Source organism: Mastigoproctus giganteus, chromosome 7, assembly GCF_048544385.1.
Source record: "Mastigoproctus giganteus isolate SK-2022 chromosome 7, ASM4854438v1, whole genome shotgun sequence".
Classification (NCBI taxonomy): Eukaryota; Metazoa; Arthropoda; class Arachnida; order Uropygi; family Thelyphonidae; genus Mastigoproctus; species Mastigoproctus giganteus.
The window spans coordinates 30,370,039-30,393,774 of record NC_143581.1 but is presented as its reverse complement, the minus strand read 5'-3'; the positions used below and the strand labels follow the sequence as shown (position 1 = coordinate 30,393,774).

Below are 23,736 nucleotides of genomic sequence, written 5' to 3'. Positions count from 1 at the left end.
TTTACATAAGTAAAGAACTCTTTGCTGTTTTTCTTCGCATCCCTTGCCAAGGATCTCTCGTAATCTGCCTTCGCCTGCCTAACCTCCTTTGTAACTTGGTTAAAGATCAACTTGTATATATCATAGGCGTCTGTGTCACGTGTTAATTTGTATGTATCCCATGCATTTTTCTTCTCTGCCATATGCCTCATTAGTTCATCTGACATCCATTTAGGCCTAAACCTTGAACAATATTTCTTAGTTGGTATGTAAAGCCTAGTAGCTTCCAAGATAAGTTCTTTGAATGCTTCCCATTTTGAATTTGCTGTTGGCAATATCATCAGTTGATCCCACTGTATAGAATTTAAATACTGTCTCAGTCCATTGTAGTCGCCTTTACGAAAGCAATACCCCTTCCCTTTACCCCTAATGGTAGTTACCTCTTTGAGTAACTCCCACTTCAGCACACTGTGATCACTGCCACCTAGTGGTTCATTTATCTGCAGATTCTTAATGCATGAAGAATCACTACTGATAATCAAATCAAGAGTATTACTCCCTCTAGTTGCCTCCCGAACATGCTGATGTAGAAAACAATCATCCAATAAATCCACAAAAGCCTTGCTACTGTGTGGGTGACCAGCCCCCAAATTCCAGTCAATATCTGGGAAATTAAAATCCTCCATTATAAGACTCTCTGATTTACTGGCCCACTCTATTTCTCCGAACAGTTTCTTATTATACTCATCAGAGTCATTAGGCCTATAGCACACTCCTACTCTCAATTTTGATCTCCCAATGCTTATGTCACACCAAACTGACTCGACACTGCACTGTCCAGTGATGTCGACGGCTTCACTTCCTTGGATTTTATGTGTTTTTTAACTAATAGCATAACCCCTCCTCCCTTCCTATCCTGTCTATCCTTTCTGTAGACATTGTACTCCCCAAATTCCAGTTCTGCATTCCTTATATCTGTGTGACACCACGTCTCTGAAATCCCCACAATATCTGCCTTTGATGCCTATGTATACAGGAAAGGCAGAAAGGACAGGAGGGATAGAGGAGTTATCCTCTTAGTTAGGAAACAGGTTAAAGTTAAGGGGGTGCATCCAGCCGACATGGGTGACCAGTGCAATGTCAAGTCAGTTTGGTGTTATATAAGCACTAGGAAAACAAAATTTAGAGTATGAGTGTGTTATAGGCCTGATGACTGTGATAAGTATAACAAACATCTATAAAGAAAAATAGAGTGGGCCAGTAAATCAGAATGTCTTATAATGGGGGATTCTAACTTTCCAGATGTTGAGTGGAATTTGTGGGTTGGTCACTCACACACTAGTAAGACTTTTGTAGGATGACTGTTTTATACTACAGCATGTTAGAGAGGCAACAAGAGGAAGCATTACTCTTGATCTGGTTATCAGCAGTGATTCTACATGCATTAAGAATCTGCAAGTAAAAGACCCACTGCTACCCCAATCACAGTGTACTACTGTGTAATTTAATTAAAGACATAACTATTGTCAAGGGTAAAGGGAAAGGCTTTTGCTTTTGTAAGACTACAGTGGACTCAGACAGCTTTTAAATTCTATGAGGGGGCATAAATTTAAGTTGAGAAAGGATATTCCATCTGTTGTTGTTGCAGAAGTTGGTGGTTTGAATAAATTCAAGGAAGTAGATGAATTCTTGGAGAGTATGGATGGGAAGTGTGTAGTGTTTTTTTTTTTTTTTTTTTTTGATGATGCTATATAAACTTACTTTCTTGCATCATTTGCTGCCATTACTAGTACATTCACATTCCATTTTTCAAAGAGAATCAGCAATCACACTGCTACTGATGTGATGGTTGATTGTATTTTCTTTGGTTTAATAACACTTGCATCTCTCTCTCTCTCTCTCTCTCTCTCTCTCTCTCTCTCTCTCTCTCTCTCTCTCTCTCACACTCAATTTGTTTGAGAAAGATCTTCCTGATACTAACAATCATCTCTCTATCAAACTCTGACAAATTACTATATAAAGGTACATGCAGTGAATACTGCCAGCAGTGGTCCAGCTTTTCTTTTATTGTGCTTGGAACAGTTCACATTCATCAATCATTGCAGGGGAGGGTATATTTTAAAGATCACCAAATATAAAACAGGCCACAGAGAAGAAATATACTGCTTCTAAATCATAGGTACATAAGTGAAACAGTTATTCATTTAATGTTCTGTTGTTGTTGTTTAGGAGCATTAACAACTAAGGCCATATTGCTCCGGGATATGCAGTGGTCATTCCCTGACCTTTCCGCATCCTCCATATATTTGGTGGTGACGGGCTCAAACCCCGGTCTAATCATGAAGCGTGTGCTATGCACTGCTGCTCCTTCCCACCTGGCTATTTAATGTTCTGTATCACTCCTAATACTCTCAATTACTATAAGTTTACTATAATACTCTCAATTACTATAAGATTACTATAATACTCTCAATTACTATAAGTATTCCATAAAAAACTAAAAATTACCACTTTTAGTAAATGTCACAAAACTAATAATTTTTCATGTATTACTAGCTTGAAATAATTTTTTTCCCCTTTTTGCAGTAAATAATTGTAATGGAGACAACAATAATTAAACAGGCATTTACCTCCAGGGATCTCTTTTTTTTCATTTAAATTTTTCATTTAAATGAAAAATTATACTAATTTTAAGTGCTCTTAACTGCAAAAGTTCTACATACTGATATAAATTTCCTTGAAGCATTTAGCCAAGGAAAGGAATAAGATATTTTCTTATATACCATTAGGTTTGTTGTTATTTGGTTTTTAGGAGCATTAGCAACTAAGGCCATATTGCTCCGGGATATGCGGTGGTCATTCCTTGACCTTTCCGCATCCTCCGTATTTGGTGGTGACGGGCTCGAACCCCGGTCTAATCAAGAAGCGTGTGCTACGCGCTGCTGCTCCTTCCCACCTGGCTACCGAGGCGCCTATACCATTAGGATAATGATTTTAAAATAAATCATCTTTCAATAATGGACATAAATTTACATAAGACAAATACAAGTCAGCCTTTACATAAGTGTGGTTTTTGAATGTTGCACAAATGGGAGAAAAACAATCAATTCACATACAGTATGGTACTTAAATTAGCAAAACATTACTTGACAAAATGTTAAAAAAATTAATAAGTGTATTAAGAAATATATTAGATTAAATTATAACCTCTTGTAATTTTAAAGATGATTGACTACTTTTAAGTACAGAAAATAGAAAAAAAAAAAGAACCACATTAATGTTGATAAAACTGTCAAGCATATATGACCTTGGTAGTGGAACTATATTTTTTTCCAGAAAATGAGCTTCAATAACTGTTTTCAAATATATCCCATTTATTGGGTATTTTAAGACATACTTTAATCTAAATCAAGATCACCTATTCAACAGGTTAAATATCCTATAATATCTGATCTGCATATAAACTGCTCTCTTAATAATTTAAAAGTTAAGTTAATTAAAAATAATTACCAGTCAATGAAGTTTCGGCAATATTTGTTGCAACTACACATTTTCTTACTCCATCTGGTGCTTTCTGGAAAATCTTTGCTTGTAAATCACTAGGAAGCTGTGAATATATTGGCAAGATTGCTAATTGAGGGGCATTATCAATTTCTCCTAGACGTTCTAGAAAACAAATAAGAAACTGTATAATAACTATAATTTTCCTAGCAATATAATTGAATATATCTATTCTTCAACTGAAAAAAAAGGAGGGAAAGGAAAATATTTTACTTATTTTTTGGAATAGGGGGGAAAAAAAAGTGACACAGTAAAACCCCAGTAATTCAGATTGCTCCCCTTTTTTTTTGTATTTTACTTAAGCAGAAAGAAGATTTTCCTAAACATAAATTTCATGATACAATTCTGAACCTTTTTTCAGAATCATTTCACAATCACTTTGTAAAAGAAGTAAAATCATTTCAAAATAAAAATTGAAAAAATAAAAATAAGACATTTTTATTTTAAAAATGTCCCTGCACATCCTTCCAACGAAAACTTTATTAGGTACCTTTTATTACTGTGATATACACAACCCATCATACAACCTATGGGTCAGGGAGTCATACTCAGCAGTAAACAACTGAAGAGTGTTTTTTATTCTTTTGGAGATTCTTACAAGAGAAGAAAAGGAAGTGACCAATATTAAAATTACAAAATATAGTGTGATATTTACAACTAGGCTGCAAATCAGAATGAAGTAAATAGAATGCGATGGTAAGTTCATATTCTTGTATTCGAATTGAATCAAACAAAGAATATCAAAAGGTGTTCCACAAAAATGGTTAAAAGGATATTAATTTTGGTGATGAGAGGACATGGCTAGAAGATGATGAAATAGCAACAGCATTTCAAGGGTGAAAATATGCAGGTAAAGTGGGAAGTGAGGAAAAAAGTAAAGATAAAGTAAATTACATGAAGGCAGAAGTTGCCTTGATACCCTTATTAAACCTGCTAATTCTGACACGAAATTCAAAAATATTTCTGTGTTCTAAGAGAAATGGAGGACAATTTTATGAAACACAGAATTACAACAGAATCTTTATCATTTCTGGGGGGAAAAAAAAGAAAAAAAAAAGAGAGAATACTACTGGAGCTGTCTATATCTTATTAAATTTATAGTTATTACTGCTTAACACAATTAAAGTTCATGGTTTGATTTAAACACTTCATATTCCATTGTTTTAAATATATACAGTGGTGGAAAAAAAAACTGCATCACCTTAAAAAAGTAACACTTTTAGTGAAATGTATAAGATATTGTTTGATTACAGTAATTTTGTTTGTCACAAAGCAAAGGTATTACATCAGATAATGCTTCTATTGTATCAGACAGTAATTGCATGGTATTACATCAGCCGTTTCTATAAATACGGCGTTGGAAGGGTATACACGCTCATTAGTATCCTGTTTTGCGGAGGTGTAAGCATAGCTCCATATGTTCGGTTGACACCAAGAAGTGTAGCTGTTGCTCTGTCCCAGGAAGGGCTTTCTACGCATGCTATCACTGATAACATAGGCTGCCACCAGTGTCCTGAGTGCTGAAATTAAAGTGTGAAACCAGTGATGTGAAGAGAGGACCTAGATCAGGCTGTAAGAGCTTTCCCAAGCCTTCCCAAGATTGATATTTGAAATGGCTATGCCTTTGTAATCACCATGCCAGTGCTCCTGATCTAAAACTGGATTTTGAGATGGCCTCTGGTGTTGAAACAAGTGCACGAACTATCCAAAGACAGCTTTCGGTCTGCATGCCTATTGGCTAAAGAAGCTTTTGTTGATCCAACAAATGAGGAAGCAACTTGCTTGGGATAAAACACGTTTCATGGACAAAAGAGCAATGGGACACCGTAATCTTTTCTGACAAATCAAAATTCAACCTGCATGGCTCGGATGGGAAGCAATATGTCAGAAGACGAAAATCGGAGGCATACCATCCTGACTGCATAACACCAACTGTAAAGTTCCCCACTGGTCAAATAGTCTGGGGATGCATAACAAGTAAAGGTGTGGGACAAATTAAGTTTATTACTGGAATGGTGAATGCAGAAACCTACACTGCTATCTTGGAGGAGTGCCTGAAACCTGTTATTAGGGATCACCACACAGACGCCCAAACCTGCATTTTTCAACAGGACTCAGCACCTTGCCACACAGCAAAATTGGTAAGTTTTTATGCTATTTAGATCTAATGATGAGTTTGTCTTATTGTCTCACAAGGCTTAAAACATACACCAATGTTTTTTCCTCGTTTTTCTTCCTTAAGGTGCAACCATACTTCAGAAATGCTGGCATTACAGTGTTGGACTGGCCCGGCAACAGTCCACATTTGAACCCTACTGAAAATTGCTCACATAATGTCGTCTAAAATTGCACAGAAGAAGCCAACAAGTAAGATTCAGCTGCAGGAGAGCATTGTAAGGGTGTGGTAACACAAAATTAGGCAACCGTATATCCAGAAGTTGATTAAATTTATGCCAGATCGTTGCAAGGCTGTAATTGCAAAACTCGAGGAGGAACAACAAAGTAGTGAGGACTTATTTTGCTGATTTACAGTACATAATACTATTACGTTAACTTGTCATTTGTTTGTACATGTAAATGCAATAAAATGTATGTTTGGTTGTCATGATTGCCATTTGCATAATTTCTCATATTTTCATTAATTACACATTTTACCCTTTGGGAAGATATTTATGGTAATTAGGTATATCACGTGGAGTCTTTTTCTTGGATTTCATTCACAGAGATATATATCCCATCTAACAAATGCATTTTGAACATTTCTGCAACCCACAATGCAGTGAAAAACATATTATTTGCAAAATTCACAAGTGATGCAGTTTTTTTGTTTGCCACTGTATATATATTTTCATAAAATTTTCTTTTTGTTTTTATTATATTTGTGTCCTAATACTATTTAAACTCAAGACTAATACTCAAGATTTCTAAGAGGTACAAGCTAAAGATTATAATGATTTATGCACCAACATCGAGCCATGATGATGAAGAGGTTGAAGAAATGTACACTGAAATTGAGAGTCTTCTAGATGAGCAGAAAATCAACTACACTATTATTATGGGGGACTTCAATGCTAAGGTTGGAAAAAGGCAAAACAGCGCAGAAAGAGGAACTATAGGAAATTTTGGAATTGGTGAAAGAAATAAAAGAGGTGAAAGACTTGTAGAATTTGCAGAATCTCAAGGAATGTCAGTAATGAACACTTTTTTCAAGGAAAGGGTGAACAGAAAGTGGACATGGAAGAGTCCAAATGGATTAACAACTAATGAAATCGACTTCATCCTCACTAACAGAAGATATATTGTGACTGATGTTACCGTCCTGAATAAGGTAAAAGTTGGAAGTGATCACAGAATGGTAAGATGTACACTTGATATAGATGTAGGAAAGGAAAGGAAAAAACTGACTCGAGTAAATAATACAAAGGTCTTTGAGATAACAGAAGAGGAGAAAAAGCAGTATGTACTGGAACTTAAGAACAAGTATGAGCTTCTGCAGACTGCTGAGGACCAAGATATCGACGAGGAATATTACAACTTTTTGAAAGTGATAAAGCCCAAGAAACCTATAGGGAAACAGAAATCCAAAGAAGAAAAAATTAGTCAAGAAACACTTGTCATGATGAACCAAAGACGACAAATGAAGAGCAAGAAAAACACTGACAGGGAGAAAATTGAGTATACTGAGTTATGCAAAGCCATTAGAAAGAGACTCAGAGAGGAAATAAGAAGATTTAACACAAGAAAAGTAGAACAAGCATTAAGGGAAAACAAAGGATTTAAATCAGCAGCCATGAGCAGTAATACAGAAAGACAAATGATACTGAAACTGAAGAATAGCGACGGTGTACTTATAAACAGCAGAGAAGGCATAATTCAAATAGCAGAAGACTACTATAGAGAATTATACAAGGAGCGAGGGAATGATACCAGCAGTGGGGAACATGGATTGCAAAGTAGCAACACATACGACATACCCGATATTCTTCCTGATGAGGTAGAACATGCATTGAAGAAAATGAAGAATCGGAAAGCCCCGGGGGAAGATGAAGTTACTGTAGAGTTGTTAAAATTGGGAGGAAGAGACATAACACAAAAACTGGCAAGGCTCTTCACAAAGTGCATTAGAAAAGGTGCGATGCCTAAGCAGTGGAATAATGCAATCATAGTTTTGCTGCATAAGAAAGGAGATAAATCAGAAATTGGAAATTATAGACCAATTAGCTTGTTATCCCATATCTACAAGTTGTTCACAAGGGTCATTACTAACAGATTAGAAAGAATACTTGATGAGAATCAACCAAAAGAGCAAGCTGGCTTTAGGACAGGATTGTCAACTATGGATCACCTTCACGTAATATCACAGCTAATGGAGAAAGCAAATGAATATAAAACACCATTATGCCTGGCATTTGTGGATTATGAAAAGACATTTGACTCCATACAGCATAAGGCAATGTTTCGGGCACTGGAAAGACAAGGCATAGATACCCCACATATTATGATTTTGAAGAAAATATATGAGAAAGCTACCTCCTTTATTAGACAAGACAAAGACAAAGACAGTAGGAAATTTAAAATTGAGAAAGGAGTTCGACAAGGAGACACAATATCTCCAAAGCTGTTTACTGCTGCCCTTGAGGAAGCTTTCAGAAGATTAGACTGGTCGCAGAAAGGAGTCAATGTGAACGGAGAGTACCTAAACCATTTACGATTTGCAGATGACATTATGGTCATAAGCCACGATCCCAAAGAATTAGAGGAAAATCTTAATCAGTTATGCACATTAGTAAGGATTTTGGACTAAAGATGAATATGGCTAAAACAAAAGTAATGATGAACAAGTATGCCACGGAAAAGGAAATAATGATTGAAGGAGCAGTAATTGAAAAGGTGGAGTCATATACTTATCTGGGACAAGTTATTAGCTGTAATAATGATAAATGGCTGGAAGTCAAGAGAAGAATAAATTTTGGATGGAGAGCATTCAGGAAATATAGCCACATACTGAAGAGCAATATCCCAGTTTGTCTGAAACGTAAAATAATGAATCAATGTATACTCCCCACCATGACTTATTTAAGTGAAACTTGGGCGCTCACCAAAAGAATGGAAGAGAAGCTAAGAACTACACAGAGAAGAATGGAACGAATTATATTGGGAATCAGACTGTTAGATAAGAAGAGAAACACATGGATTAGGCAGCAAACTCAAGTAATGGACATTCTTATCAAAACTAAAGAACTAAAATGGTCTTGGGCAGAACACATAGCTCGAAGACATGATGACAGATGGACTAAGAAAATAACACAATGGTACCCAAGAGGAGCTAGAAGAAAACCTGGAAGACAAAGGCGGAGATGGATAGATGAAATTCATGAGTTTTTGAGTAGTAAATGGATGGCCAGTGCTCAAAACAGAAGGAACTGGAAAGTTGCTGGAGAGGCCTTCATCCTGCAGTGGATTGAAAATGGCTGATGATGATGATGATGATGACTATTTAAACTAATATATGTTGTTGGATTTTGAATAAATTTACTTCGTTTTATGAACTACAAATTGAAACTATTTACATAATATTTACTTGAAAATAATTTGTACTTTTTAACTCACTATCTCCTCCCAACTTTAGTCTCAATTATTGCATCATCGTCATCAGCCATTTTCAATCCACTGCAGGATGAAGGACTCTCCAGCAACTTTCCAGTTCCTTCTGTTTTGTGCAATGGGCATCCATTTACTACCCACAAACTCATGGATTTCATCTATCCATCTCCGCCGTTGTCTTCCAGGTCTTCTTCTAGCTCCTCTTTGGTACCATTTTGTAATTTTCTTAGTCCATCTGTCATCATGTCCTCAAGTTATGTGTTCTGCCCAAGACCATTTTAGTTCTTTAGTTTTGATAAGAATGTCCTTTACTTGAGTTTGCTGCCTAATCCATGTGTTTCTCTTCTTGTCTAACAGATTGATTCCCAATATAATTTGTTCCATTCTTCGCTGTGTAGTTCTCAGCTTCTCTTCCATTCATTTGGTGAGTGCCCAAGTTTCACTTCCATAAGTCATGGTGGGGAGTATACATTGGTTCATTATTTTACGTTTCAGACAAACTGAGATATTGCTCCTCAGTATGTGACTATATTTCTTGAATGTTATCCATTCAAAATTTATTCTTCTCTTAATTTCCAGCCATTTATCATTATTACAGCCAATAACTTGTCCCAGATAAGTATATGACTCCACCTTTTCAATTACTGCTCCTTCAATCATTACGTCCCTTTCTGTGGCATACTTGTTCATCATTACTTTTCTTTTAGCCATATTCATCTTTAGTCCACAATCCTTACTAACTGTGCATAACTGATTAAGATTTTCCTCTAATTCTTTGGGATCGTGGCTTATGACCACAATGTCATCTGCAAATCGTAAATAGTTTAGGTACTCTCCATTCACATTGACTCCTTTCTGCAACCAGTCTAATTTTCTGAAAGCTTCCTCAAGGGCAGCAGTAAACAACTTCGGAGATATTGTGTCTCCTTGTCGAACTCCTTTCTCAATTTTAAATTTGCTGCTGTCTTTGTCTAGTCTAATAAAGGAGGTAGCGCTCTCATATATTTTCTTCAAAATCATAATATATGGGGTATCTATGCCTTGTCTTTCCAGTGCACGAAACATTGCCTTATGCTGTATGGAGTCAAATGTCTTTTCATAATCCACAAATGCCAGGCATAATGGTGTTTTGTATTCATTTGCTTTCTCCATTAGCTGTGATATTATGTGAAGGTGATCCATAGTTGACAATCCTGTCCTAAAGCCAGCTTGCTCTTTCGGTTGATTCTTATCGAGTATTCTTTCTAATCTGTTAGTAATGACCCTTGTTAACAACTTGTAGAGTGGAATAATAAGCTAATTGGTCTATAATTTCCAATTTCTGATTTATCTCCTTTCTTATACAGCAAAACTATGATTGCATTATCCCACTCCTTAGGCATCACACCTTTTATAATGCATTTTGTGAAGAATCTTGGCAGTTTCTGTACCATATCTCTTCCTCCCAATTTTAACAACTCTACAGTAACTTCATCTTCCCACGGGGCTTTCTGATTCTTAATTTTCTTTAACGCATGTTCTACCTCATCAGGAAGAATATCGGGTATGCCGTATGTGTTACTAATTTGCAATCCATCTTCCCCACTAGGCGCCTCCGTAGCCAAGTGGGAAGGGGCAGCAGTGCATAGCACACGCTTCTTGATTAGACCAGGGTTCAAGCCCATCACCACCAAATACGGAGGATGTGGAAAGGTCAGGGAATGACCACCGCACATCCCCAGAGCAATATGACCTTAGTTGCTAATGCTCCTAAAAAAAAAAAAAAAAAATCTTCCCCACTGCTTGGATCATTCCCTCACTCTTTGTATAATTCTCTATAGTAGTCTTCTGCTATTTGAATTATGCCTTCTCTGCTATTTATAAGTACACCATTGCTGTTCTTCAGTTTCAGTATCATTTGTCTTTCTGTATTACTGCTCATGGCTGCTGATTTAAGTCCTTTGTTTTCTCTTAATGCTTTTTCTACTTTTCTTGTGTTAAATCTACTGATGTCCTCTCTGAGTCTCTTTCTAATGGCTTTGCATAACTCAGTATACTCAATTTTCTCCTTGTCAGTAGTAGTAGTGGCATGTGATGCAAGAAAGCAAGTGTATGAGCTTATGCAGCATCAGCCAAAAAAAACAAATTACAAAACAATCCCCTCTAAATGTTTGTCCAGTTCCTCCTTAAATTTATTTAACCTATCAACTTCCATAATGACGATGGAAGTTTGTTCCAGCAATTAATCAACTTCCATAATGACGATGGAAGTTTGTTCCAGCAATTAACCACCAGCTGGCTAAAGGCAAATTTCCGCACAACTATTCTACATCTGTACTTTCTCAATTTCAATTTATGCCCCCTTAGGTTCGTAATCTGAACAAGTGGAAGAATCCCATCAGAATTCAGCATGCTCAACCCATTCGAGGGCTTATACACCTCAATCAGATCACCTCGTGGATATTTGGGATAGCAAAGACGTGGTGTCACACAGATATAAGGAATGCAGAACTGGAATTTGGGGAGTACAATGTGTACAGAAAGGACAGACAGGATAGGAAGGGAGGAGGTGTTATGCTGTTAATTAAGAAAAACATAAAATCAAAAGAAGTGCATCCAGTTGATATAGATGAAGAGTGCACTGTTGAGTCAGTTTTGTGTGACATAAGCACTATGAAAGCAAAAATAAGAGTAGGGGTGTGTTATAGGCCTAATAAACTCGAATGAGTACAATGAACAATTGTACAGAGAAATAGAGTGGGCTAGTAAATCAGAATGTCTTATAATTGGGGATTTTAACTTCCCAGATATTGACTGGAACTTATGGGTTGTTCACTCGCACACTAGTAAGACTTTTGTGGATTTATAGGATGATTGTTTTCTGCAGCAGCATGTTTGAGAGGGTAATACTCTTGATATGGTTATTAGCAGTGATCATTTGTGTATTAAGAATTTGCAGATAAAGGAACCATTAGGTGGCAGTGATCACAGTGTACTGATGGGGGATTTACTTAAAGATATAATTACCATCAGGGGTAAAGGAAAGGGTTTTTGCTTCTGTAAAGGTGACTACAATGGTCTCAGACAGTTTTTAAATTCTGTACAGTGGGACCAACTGATGATATTACCAAAAGTAAATTCTACGCGGGAAGCATTCAAGAAATTAATAGTGGAAGCTACTAAATGTTTCAAACCTATTAAAAAATATTGTTCAAGGTTTAGGCCTAAATGGTTGTCAAATGAACTAATGAGACTCGTGGCAGAGAAGAAAAATGCATGGGATGCATATAAATTATCAGGCGACACAGAAGCCAAGGATAATTATAAGCTAGTCTGTAATCAAGTCACAAAGGAGGTTAGACAGGCGAAGGCAGATTATGAGAAATCTTTGGCAAAGGATGCTAAGAAAAACAGCAAGGATTTCTTTACTTATATAAACTCTAAAAGGAAGGGGATGAATCTGATTGGTCCCCTTAATATCGATGGTTCGACTGTTGATGATCCTGCTCAGACAGCAAACAAACTGAATGAGTATTTTGCATCTACATTCACACATGAGGAGTTATTAAGGTTTGAAAATGCCGGAAGGTTATCAAATTATAGCAGGGTGCTTAATGATTTTGCAATAACTGAGAACAAAGTGGAGGAGAAATTGTTTAAGTTAAACATAAGAAAGACACCTGGGGTGGATGGGATCTATCCAGTTATATTAAAGGAGACAGCAAAGGAAGTAAACAAACCCTTAGCCATAATTATGAAAGCATCCTTGGACTCAGAGGAGGTCCCCACAGACTGGAGATGTGCAAATGTATCCCCAATTCACAAAGGGGGATCGAAGGGCGACACAAGTAATTACAGACCAGTTAGTTTAACTTCTGTTCTGGCTAAAATAATGGAGTCACTGGTTAAAGATGCATTGCAGGATCATCTAGGCAAGACTGCAGCAATAATTCAGACACAGCATGTGTTTGTTAAGGGAAAGTCTTGTCTGACAAATTTGATTGGATATTATGATGTGGTTACAAAGGAACTGGAAGCAAAAAATAATTTTGATATCATATACTTGGATTTCAGGAAAGCTTTTAACACTGTTACGCATAGAAGACTACTGTACAAATTGAGGTAGAATGATATTAAAGGTAAGTTGCTACAATGGATAAAAGGATGGTTAAGTGGGAGAAGACAGAGGGTGGTAATCAATGGGTACTTCTCTTCATGGGCTAATGTTATTAGTGGAGTCCCACAGAGTTCGGTGTTGGGTCCACTGTTGTTTTGTATATTTATCAATGATATTGATGAAGGTATATCATGCTTAGTGTCGAAGTTTGCAGATGATACAAAGGTTGGTAGGGTTGTTAATGACAGTAATGGCAGTGTATTACTGCAACAGGATCTAGAAAATTTGGGCAGATGGCCTGAGAAGTGGCAACTGAAGTTTAACATTGACAAATGCAAAGTACTGCATATGGGTGGAAGTAACACCAGAGAAACGTACCAACTGTGTGGTACTAAACTTAAGGTGGTAGAAAATGAAAAAGATTTGGGAGTAATTGTGCAGTCAGATATGAAGTTTTCTGAGCAATGCAGACAGGCTGCCAGGGCAGGTCATGGGGTGTTGTCAATGATATACAGGAATTTTGCTAGCAGGGAAAACGAGGTGATTGTCCCTCTGTATAAGGCAATGGTCAGGCCATGCCTTGAGTACTGCATGCAGGTCTGGAGCCTCATTTTAGGAAGGATGTAGATTTGCTTGAGCGTGTACAGAAAAGGGCAACAAGATTGGTGAGGGGAATGAAGGGCTCCTCTTACCAGGAGAGGCTTAAGTTCTGCAAATTGCAGGAACTGGAGACTAGGCACCTGCGAGGTGATCTGATCGAGGTGTATAAGGCCTTGAATGGGTTGAGCACGCTGAATTCTGATGGGATATTGGTTTATCTTGCTCTTCATTTGTCACCTTCGGTTCATCATGACAAGTGTTTCTTGACAAATTTTTTCTTCTTTTCATTTCTTTTTATCTATAGGTTTCTTGGGCTTTATCGCTTTCAGAAAGTTGTAGTATTCCTGGTTGATATCTTGGTCCTGAACAGTCTGCAGAAGCTCTAACTTGTTCTTAAGTTCAGTACATACTGGTTTTTCTCCTTTTCTGTTATCTCAAAGATCTTCGTATTATTTACTTGAGTCAGATTTTTTCTTTCGTTTCTTACATTTATATCAAGTGTGCATCTTACCATTCTGTGATACTTCCAACATTTACCTTATTCAGGACGGTAACATCAGTCATGATATATCTTCTGTTAGTGAATAAAGTCAATTTCATTAGTTGTTAATCCATTTGGACTCTTCCATGTCCACTTTCTGTTCACCCTTTTCTTGAAAAAAGTGTTCATTACTGACAATCTTCAAGATTCTACAAATTCCACAAGTCATTCACCTCTTTCATTTCTTTCACCAATTGCAAAATTTCCTATAGTTCCCCTTTCTGCACTGTTTTGTCTTTTTCCAACCTTAGCACTGAAGTCCGCCATAATGATAGTGTAGTGGATTTTCTGCTCATCTAGCAATTATTGCATACAAAGTGCAAATATAATATACACTGATCTCAAAAAAGTGTTCGGACTACAATTTCCATAGTGGCCTTGACCTTACCAAACAAACAAGTAACTCAAATTGCTATATACAAATTTGTATGGAAGGTTTATGAGCCACACAAGTTATAAGTATCATTTTCCATTTTGTTTTAAATATATATATATATATATATTTTTTTTTTTTTCCATAAAATTTCCTTTTAGTTATTATATTTGTGTCCTAATACTATTTAAACTAATATATGTTGCTGGATTTTGAATAAATTTACTTGTTTTTATGAACTATAAATCGAAAATATTTACTTGAACATAATTTGGACTTTTTAACTCAAACTAGCTCCTCCTCTCTTTAGTCTCAATGATTAGCATTATTAGCATTAGCATTAGTAGAGGCATTTGATGCAAGAAAGCAAGCTTATGCAGCATCAGCCAAAAAAAAAAAAAAAACCCACTTCCACTTCACCCCTCTGTTCGTTCAAAATACCTGTCCAGCTGAGCCTTAAACTTATTTAGGCTATCAACCTCCATCACAAGGGATGGAAGTCTGTTCCACCAACCAACCACCCGCTGGCTAAAGGCAAATTTCCGCACGTCTATCCTACATCTGTCTTTCCTAAATTTGAATATATGCCCTCTCAGGTGATTTTTCTGAGCTAGAGGAAGAATCTCATCAGCATTGAGCATGCTTAAACCATTCAAGGCTTTATACACCTCTATCAGATCACCTCGCTGGTGCCTAGTCTCCAGACACTGTAATTTGCAAAACTTAAGCCTTTCTTCGTAAGAGCACCCCTTTGTTCCATTCACTAATCATGTTGCCCTTCTCTGTACTCGTTCCAGCAGCTCTACATCCTTCTTGAAATGAGGCCTCCAGACCTGTATACAGTACTCTAGGTGTGGCCTGACCATTGCCTTATACAATGGAATAATCACCTCCTTATCCCTGCTGGAAAAATTCCTGTATATCATTGACAATACTCCATGAGCTACTCTTGCAGCCCGTCTGACTGCTCAGAGAACTTCATATCTGCCTGCACAACCACCCCCAGGTCTCTTTCACTCTCTACCACTGTCAGTGTAGTACCACACAGTTGATACGTTGCTCTGGGGTTGCTGTTTCCCATATGTAGTACTTTACATTTGTCAATGTTAAACTTCATTTGCCACCTCGAAGCCCATCTGCTCAACCTTTCCAAATCCTGTTGCAGCAACATAGTGTCAGTAGTGTCCTTGACAATCCTGCCAACCTTTGTATCGTCTGCAAACTTGGACATTAAGCTTGATATACCATCATCAATATCATTTATAAATACAGAAAACAATAATGGACCCAACGCTGAGCCCTGAGGGACTCCACTAATAACATTAGTCCACGATGAGCAGTGTCCATTGATTACCACTCTCTGTCTTCTCCCCCTCAACCACCCCTTTATCCATAGCAGCAATTTGCCTCCAATGTCACACTGCTCCAATTTGTGTAGCAGTATCAAAAGCCTTTCTAAGATCCAAGTATATAATATCAAAGTTATTCCCTGCATCCCAGTATCCACTGCATCAAGTTGGTCAGGCAAGACTTCCCCTTAACAAAACCATGCTGTGTCTGAGCTATAACTGAAGTCTTGTCTAAATGATCCTGCAGTGCTTCTTTAACCAGTGCCTCCATTAATTTTCCTGGAACAGAAGTTAAGCTCACAGGTCTATAATTACTTGTGTCAGCCTTTGATCCTCCTTTGTGAATTGGGGTCACATTTGCACATTTCCAGTCTATGGGTACCTCCCCTGAGTCCAAGGAAGCTCTCATAATTATGGCTAAGGGTTTGCTTACTTCCTTTGCTGCCTCCTTTAATATAACTGGATACATCCCATCCACCCCGGGTGCCTTTCTTGTGTTTATCTTCAACAGTTTCTCCTCCACTTTACTCCCAGTCATTTCAAGATTCTGTAGCTTACTGCTAGAGTTGAATACACCTCTGGCATTCCTCTTGCTGAATAACTCCTCATGTGTGAATGTCGATGCAAAATATTCATTTAGTTTGTTAGCTACCTGAGCAGGATCATCAACAGTTGACCCATCAATATCAAGTGGACCAATCTGATTCATCCCCTTCCTTCTAGAGTTTACATAAGTAAAGAACTCTTTGCTGTTTTTCTTTGCATCCCTTGCCAAGGATTTCTCGTAATCTGCTTGTTGTTGTTTGGTTTTTAGGAGCATTAGCAACTAAGGCCATATTGCTCCGGGATATGCGGTGGTCATTCCCTGACCTTTCCGCATCCTCCATATTTGGTGGTGACGGGCTCGAACCCCGGTCTAATCAAGAGGCGTGTGCTACGCACTGCTGCTCCTTCCCACCTGGCTACGGAGGCGCCTCGTAATCTGCCTTCGCCTGCCTAACCTCCTTTGTAACTTGGTTGCATATCAACTTGTATCTATCATAGGCTTCTGTGTCATGTGTTAATTTGAAAGTATCCCATGCATTTTTCTTCTCTGCCATATGCCTCACTAGTTCATCTGACATCCATTTTGGCCTAAACCTTGAACAATATTTCTTAGTTGGTATGTAAAGCCTAGTAGCTTCCAAGATAAGTTCTTTGAATGCTTCCCATTTTGAATTTGCTGTTGGTAACATCATCAGTTGGTCCCACTGTATAGAATTTAAATACTGTCTCAGTCCATCGTAGTCGCCTTTATGGAAGCAATAACCCTTCCCTTTACCCCTAATGGTAGTTACCTCTTTGAGTAAATCCCACTTCAGCGCTCTGTGATCACTGCCACCTAGTGGTTCATTTATCTGCAGATTCTTAATGCATGAAGAATCACTGCTGATAATCAAATCAAGAGTATTACTCCCTCTAGTTGCCTCCCGAACATGCTGATGTAGAAAACAATCATCCAATAAATCCACAAAAGCCCTGCTAGTGTGTGAGTAACCAGCCCCCAAATTCCAGTCAATATCTGGGAAATTAAAATCTCCCATTATAAGACTCTCTGATTTACTGGCCCACTCTATTTCCCTGTACAGTTCCTTATTATACTCATCAGAGTCAATGCTGATGTCACACCAAACTGACTCAACACTGCACTGTCCAGCGATGTCGACTGGCTTCACTTCCTTGGTCTTTATGTGTTTCTTAACTAATAGCATAACCCCTCCCCCCTTCCTATCCTGTCTATCCTTTCTGTAGACGTTGTACTCCCCAAATTGCAGTTCTGCATCCCTTATATCTGTGTGACACCACGTCTCTGATATCCCAACAATATCTGCCTTCGATGTTTTGAGCAATACCTCAAATTCATCAAATTTATTTACTAAACTCCTAGCATTGGTGTACACGCAAGTATACCTGCACCTGTTTCTATTCTTAGCTACCCTAACACAACCCATGTGTTTACTTGTACCGCAATGGCTCCCAGCAGTCTCTGAAATACCATGCATCTTGTTTTTCAGGCTTCTGCTCATTCTAATAGAAGCAGTGCAAGAATCTCTTTCACCTCTGCCAGTGGCTACTGTCAATCTATTGGTCTTTGTCTCCCCCCAAGCTAGCAGTTTTCCGACCCACCTAACACTGCCTCGATAGCATCAGCAAATATTCTTGCACCCTTTCTATTTAAGTGTATCCCATCCCTGTAGAAGCAATCTCTCCTGTTAACAAGTACAGTCCAGGCTGAAAAAATTTCTACCCCTTGAGCCTTGCACTATCTTTCCAGGGCCGAATTGATCGACAAGGCTCTCATCATATACTCCCTCCTATCGTGTCTTGGCAGAATTGCAGACACTTTCAAATTCAACCCTAATTCTCGGCTTTTGTTCAACAGTGACCTGTACTTGTTAAGTAATTCTGCCGGTCTCCTACTCTTAATATTATTAGTGCCAACGTGTACAACTATATCACCTTTTGTGCCCTTAAAAGATGACATTCGCTCTACAACGTCATCAACCTTTGCCCCTGGCAGACATACCCTGGTCCTGTTCCACCTATCTTTTTTACAAAGCATGTTCCCCATTTCCCTGATAATAGAGTCACCAACAACTACTAGTTCCTTCGGGACCAGCACATTCTGCCTTGGGGGGTTGTCTCTGTGTCACGCGACGCCCAAGTGCAAGCTCTGGTGTTGATGTGGGCAGCTGAGAGCTTGATGGGCCCCTCAATTTAGTTTCTTTGAGGGCATCCACCCTGTCCTTCAAGGTCTCATATAGGCCCACAAGAACGCCGAGTTATTGCCTGATATCGATACACTCCTTGCATCGCGCGCACACACAACGACATCCCCCTTGGCAGTATCATGTCCCGTACCCGATTGCTCTGCAAACATCAAGCAAACAGTGCATTTTATAAGGCTGTGAGTCAGAGGACAACTGCCCCCCTCAGTTCTGCTCTGAGCCACAGCACTTCCATTAGCTTGAGCCTTTTGCTTTGCTGCTCTGGTCTGAGTCATGATTCTATTAATTTATTAATTAATTATAATTGCATACAAAGTGCAAATATAATATACACTGACCTCAAAAAGTGTTTGGACACCAATTTCCACAGTCCACTGAACTTTCCAAAACAAACAAGTAATTCTAATTGCTATATAAGGAAGATTTATGAGCTACACAAGCTATGCACTGGTGTACAGAACTTAAGGACCAACACTATTTCTAATGGTTACAACCACAAAATCTTTACTTAAGGTACTCTTTACTGATGAGAGTAGATTCAGTCTCGGCAGCGATTCTGGACGTCAGCTAATCTGGCGAGAGGTTGGCACACGGTATCACCCCGCAAACATCACTGAAAGAGATCGATATGGCGGTCGAGATGTTCTTGTCTGGGGAGACGTTATCTTGGATGGACGTACACAACTCCAGATACTGGAAGGGGGTACTGTAACTGGTGAATGCTACTGTACTGAAGTAATCCTTCCCCGTGTGCATCTGTTCCAGGGTGTCAATGGCCCAGAGTTCATGTTCATGGATGATAACACCCTTTCGCACTGATTATGTTGATATGCTTTTGGAAAGCGAGGACATTGTTGATATGCTTTTGGAAAGTGAGGACATTGTTCGTATGGATTTGCCTGCCCGTCCCCCCCCCCCCATCTAAATCCCATCGAACACATATGGGACGCTCTGGGAAGACGCCTAGCAGCACGTCCACACCAACCAGAAAATGTTCACCAGGTGAAGATGGCGCTGACAGAGGAATTGACGATGTTACCGCAAGAATTTATCAACAACATTGTTCTAAGTATGAACAGGCGATGCAAAGTCTGCATCGACATTAGGGGTGGCCATATCTCCTGCTGAGGACCACATCTTTCCTTTGTTCCAACTTTGGCAGTGATGCATCTGTATCATGGCAGCCAGTGCTGTTGCCATTTTTGAATAAAGTCCCTCTGTACAATTTTGTTTCCATTGTTGTGTCGGTGTTGTTTCCTTCATCATTTCTGTACCTCACAAGGTTCCTTTGGTATGCTTTTCCCATATCCAGGCCACTCCTATGAGAAGATACAGGTGAAAACCTGACCGGTCCTTAAATATTTTGTACACCAGTGTATATACTTGTCATGGTAAGTATAGCTAAGATGACTGATTTTGAAAGGAGCGTTACTTTTGTATTTCATATTATTGGCTTGTCAATTCATGCAATTGCTGACAGTTTACACTATCCAAAGTCAACCACTGGTGATGTTGTCATGAAATAGAAGTGTAACAGAAGTGTAATTGCTGAACACTACTGTTCGGCAATGCACAATATCACAGAAGCTCACCCCATGTGACCTGAAGGTACTCAAAGGGGTGGTACAACATCACATTAGATATTCCCAAAAAACATCAACCAGGGGTTTAAGCTATCAACAGTGGCTGGGGTCTACAATTTGTGTTACCATTTATTAAAACCATCTACCATTAATTGGAAACACAGTTCACAGATAACAGCATGTCCTGGAAAAATCGCAAGATAATTTGTACACAAATGAACACATTACTTGAAATGACTTGCAAAAATGTAGACCTACATATGTACTCACCAAAACCCACATAAGAAACACAGTTCAACATGTCCAACCTGAAAGGATTACTCTAATGCAATATAGTGTCATGTAATCTATGACTGACCTAAATTAATGAATCTTATAAAATTTCAGTTAAAATATTTCAAAATATACATAAACTATTATGTATCCAAAATACTGATCTTATAGAAGATATCGTGCAAGGTAGAATGATGTCACTGAAAGATCAGCAGCACAAGAGATCCTACGAGTGTCAAACAAAGGTTTTAGCTTTGTCTCAATTTATAGTAGTATACATAAAGTACTTCTGTTAGTTCCTAAATATTATGCTATAAAATTCTGCTTATTAAACCATGTTAAAGAATAAAATACTTGCTTATTTTAAACTGCAGTTTAGATTGTTACTAGTGTGCTTCTTTAACTGCTTCCAAACTAACAAGATGCAAATTTCATTAAGAATCTATTAGGTAGATATGGACAAGAAGTTTTATAATGACTGAAAAAGAGATAGAAACAATGCACACTACTGTTATGTAATCTTACCAGAAATGAGATCACAAGTAACTTCAATATCTTCTTGGCCAGGCATAAAGATGAGTATATCACCTAAAATAACAATGAAATTATTTATTTACAAAAGACAGCAGATTTCAATGAGCATAATTGTTCATTTAATTACTAATCACATATCACTCATTGCATAATCAAATGGAATTACAGATACCTATATTGGGCTGAAGGTGAATTTGTAAAGCTTGTTTGACAGCTGCATCCACATAATCTTCAACTGGATTTTTGCTGAAGTATATCTCCACAGGGAAAGTACGTCCAGGTATTGCAAATACAGGAACATTCCCAAAAAATGATGAAAACTTGGTGGCATCCATAGTAGCTGAAGTAACTATAAGTTTTAAGTCTTGCCTTCTTGCAACAACCTTTGAAAAATAAAAACAGTTAAATTCCTTTTTCAGGTTCCTTTGTTATTAATTTCATAAGAATACCTTAGCACTTATAGAAATAATGTTTTAATTATTATTCCCTTATTGCAATGCCTAAATACAAACCAGAGTATTTCATGAAAATAGCTTATACTCTAAAAGAAGCTTAATACTCACAGCAAAAAGTGGTCAACCTGATTAAAAGTTTCCTTAATATAGCGGATAGAAATTCTAGAGGCAAATGAAGTCATTCGCTAGCTATCATCTTCTCTCATGCTGTATACTTTTCACTCACACACATGGTACTGACGGCTTACAAAGGCAGTGCATGTCTTTGACCAATAGTTCATTGATGAAAAGGAGTGGAATTGTAGCATTAAGGTGTTGTGAAATAGCTAGTGAAAGATCTTGCTGACATGTGAAAACTCTCTCTCTACTGTAGGGCAGTTGTGGATGTAAAATGTTGTTTAAGCTCCTAGCCTAAATACAAGATTCCACAGGAGCCCTACACTTAGACTAAACTTATTTTTCCTTATTTATTAATAATGCAGACTTTACTTTGTCCATTTGAATACCTACCAGTTATATAAAGATTTTTACAAAAATAAACAATTCAATTACTGTATAATTTTTAAATCCCCATTAAACAGGTTACATAACTGGACAGTTAAAAACACTTTATATTAATAAAAAGAACTTCCATGATTTTTCCAAATTTTTTCTATAGCATGCTGTAATTGGTAGTGTGAGATGCTAACCACAAGGGGAATGCTTACAGTTCAATGCACTAACTGAAATCAAATAAAATTCACATACTTTACTATGTTTGATTGTCGATCATGGGATTATCTGCTACCATCGAAGACCACCAAGGCTGAGTTCTCAACCTTAAGGCTTTGGCTTATGTTCATCTCAGAGACAAATAGCACTATCTCCAGTTCAACCTAAATTACTAATATCTTAATTGTATATCATCCCTGAAAAGGTTAATCCACTATACATTTAAAATTTGACATATTGCCAGGCTGGCTGTTTTGAAGCTTACTTTGAGGCTTTTATCAGGGCCAAACTGCAAGTAATGTATTTTGACTAAGTGTTTAAATGGAAATTTTACTTCCATATCCAACCTTGGCTGTTCAATTAAACAAAATAATTATTCATATTCAGAATATGTTCACTAATAGATACCACCTGCCAGCTGATGAGAAGCCAGTAAGTTTAAATCAGTTGTCCTGACTGTGTCTCAGATTTTTAAATGTATAGTACAATTGTATTTTCAGGTAATGCTACATAATTTGAAAAGATATCAGCAACTAAGGTACCAACATGAGTTAAGTTGAACATGAGAGAGAGAGAGAGAGAGAGAGAGAGAGAGAGAGAGAGAGAGAGAGAGAGAGAGAGAGAGAGAGAGAGAGAGAAAGAGAGAGAGAGAGAGAGAGAGAGAGAGAGAGAGAGAGAGAGAGAGAGAGAGAGACTCATTTCATATGAAAATTCAGCAAAAAAAAACATTGAAATCAGTCTCAATATCAGAATTGGAAAATTTCTGAAATTCAATGCTCTTTGCATATTTATACTGCAGTATCTTAGACTACATTTAGACTATTTCATAACACAGTCATCATCATCAGCCACTTTAAATCCACTGGATGAAGGCCTCTCCAGAAACTTTCCAGTTCCTTCTGTTCTGTGCAATGACCATCCACTTACTACCCAGGAACTCATGAAATTCATCTGTCAATCTCTATTGTTGTCTTCCAGGTCTTCTTCTAGCTTCTCTTGGGTACCATTCTGTAATTTTCTTAGTCCATCTGGCATCATGTCTTCAAGTTGTGTTCTGCCCAAGACCATTTTAGTTCTTTAGTTTTGATAAGAATGTCCTTTACTTGAGTTTGCTGCCTAATTAATGTGTTTCTATTCTTATCTAACAGACTGATTCCTAATATAATTCATTCCATTCTTTGCTGTGTAGTTCTCAGCTTCTCTTCCATTCTATGTGTAGTTCTCAGCTTCTCTTCCATTCTTTGTGTAATTCTCAGCTTCTCTTCCATTCTTTTGGTGAGTGCCCAAGTTTCACTTCCATAAGTCATGG

The 23,736-nt window shown here is 37.8% G+C and overlaps 1 protein-coding gene across 1 annotated transcript in view; it reads right to left on the bottom strand.

Moving 5' to 3' along the window:
• The window catches only part of Prp16 (ATP-dependent RNA helicase l(1)G0007), a 226,447-nt gene that overhangs the window by 88,008 nt on the left and 114,703 nt on the right, over positions 1–23,736 (bottom strand). Inside the window, exons 12-14 of the mRNA XM_090377598.1 lie at positions 21,434–21,644; positions 21,253–21,315; positions 3,490–3,645 (exon numbers count right to left, since the gene is read on the bottom strand). Coding sequence (XP_090233724.1) covers positions 3,490–3,645; positions 21,253–21,315; positions 21,434–21,644 — 430 coding nt within the window. The remainder of the gene's footprint in view (positions 1–3,489; positions 3,646–21,252; positions 21,316–21,433; positions 21,645–23,736) is intronic.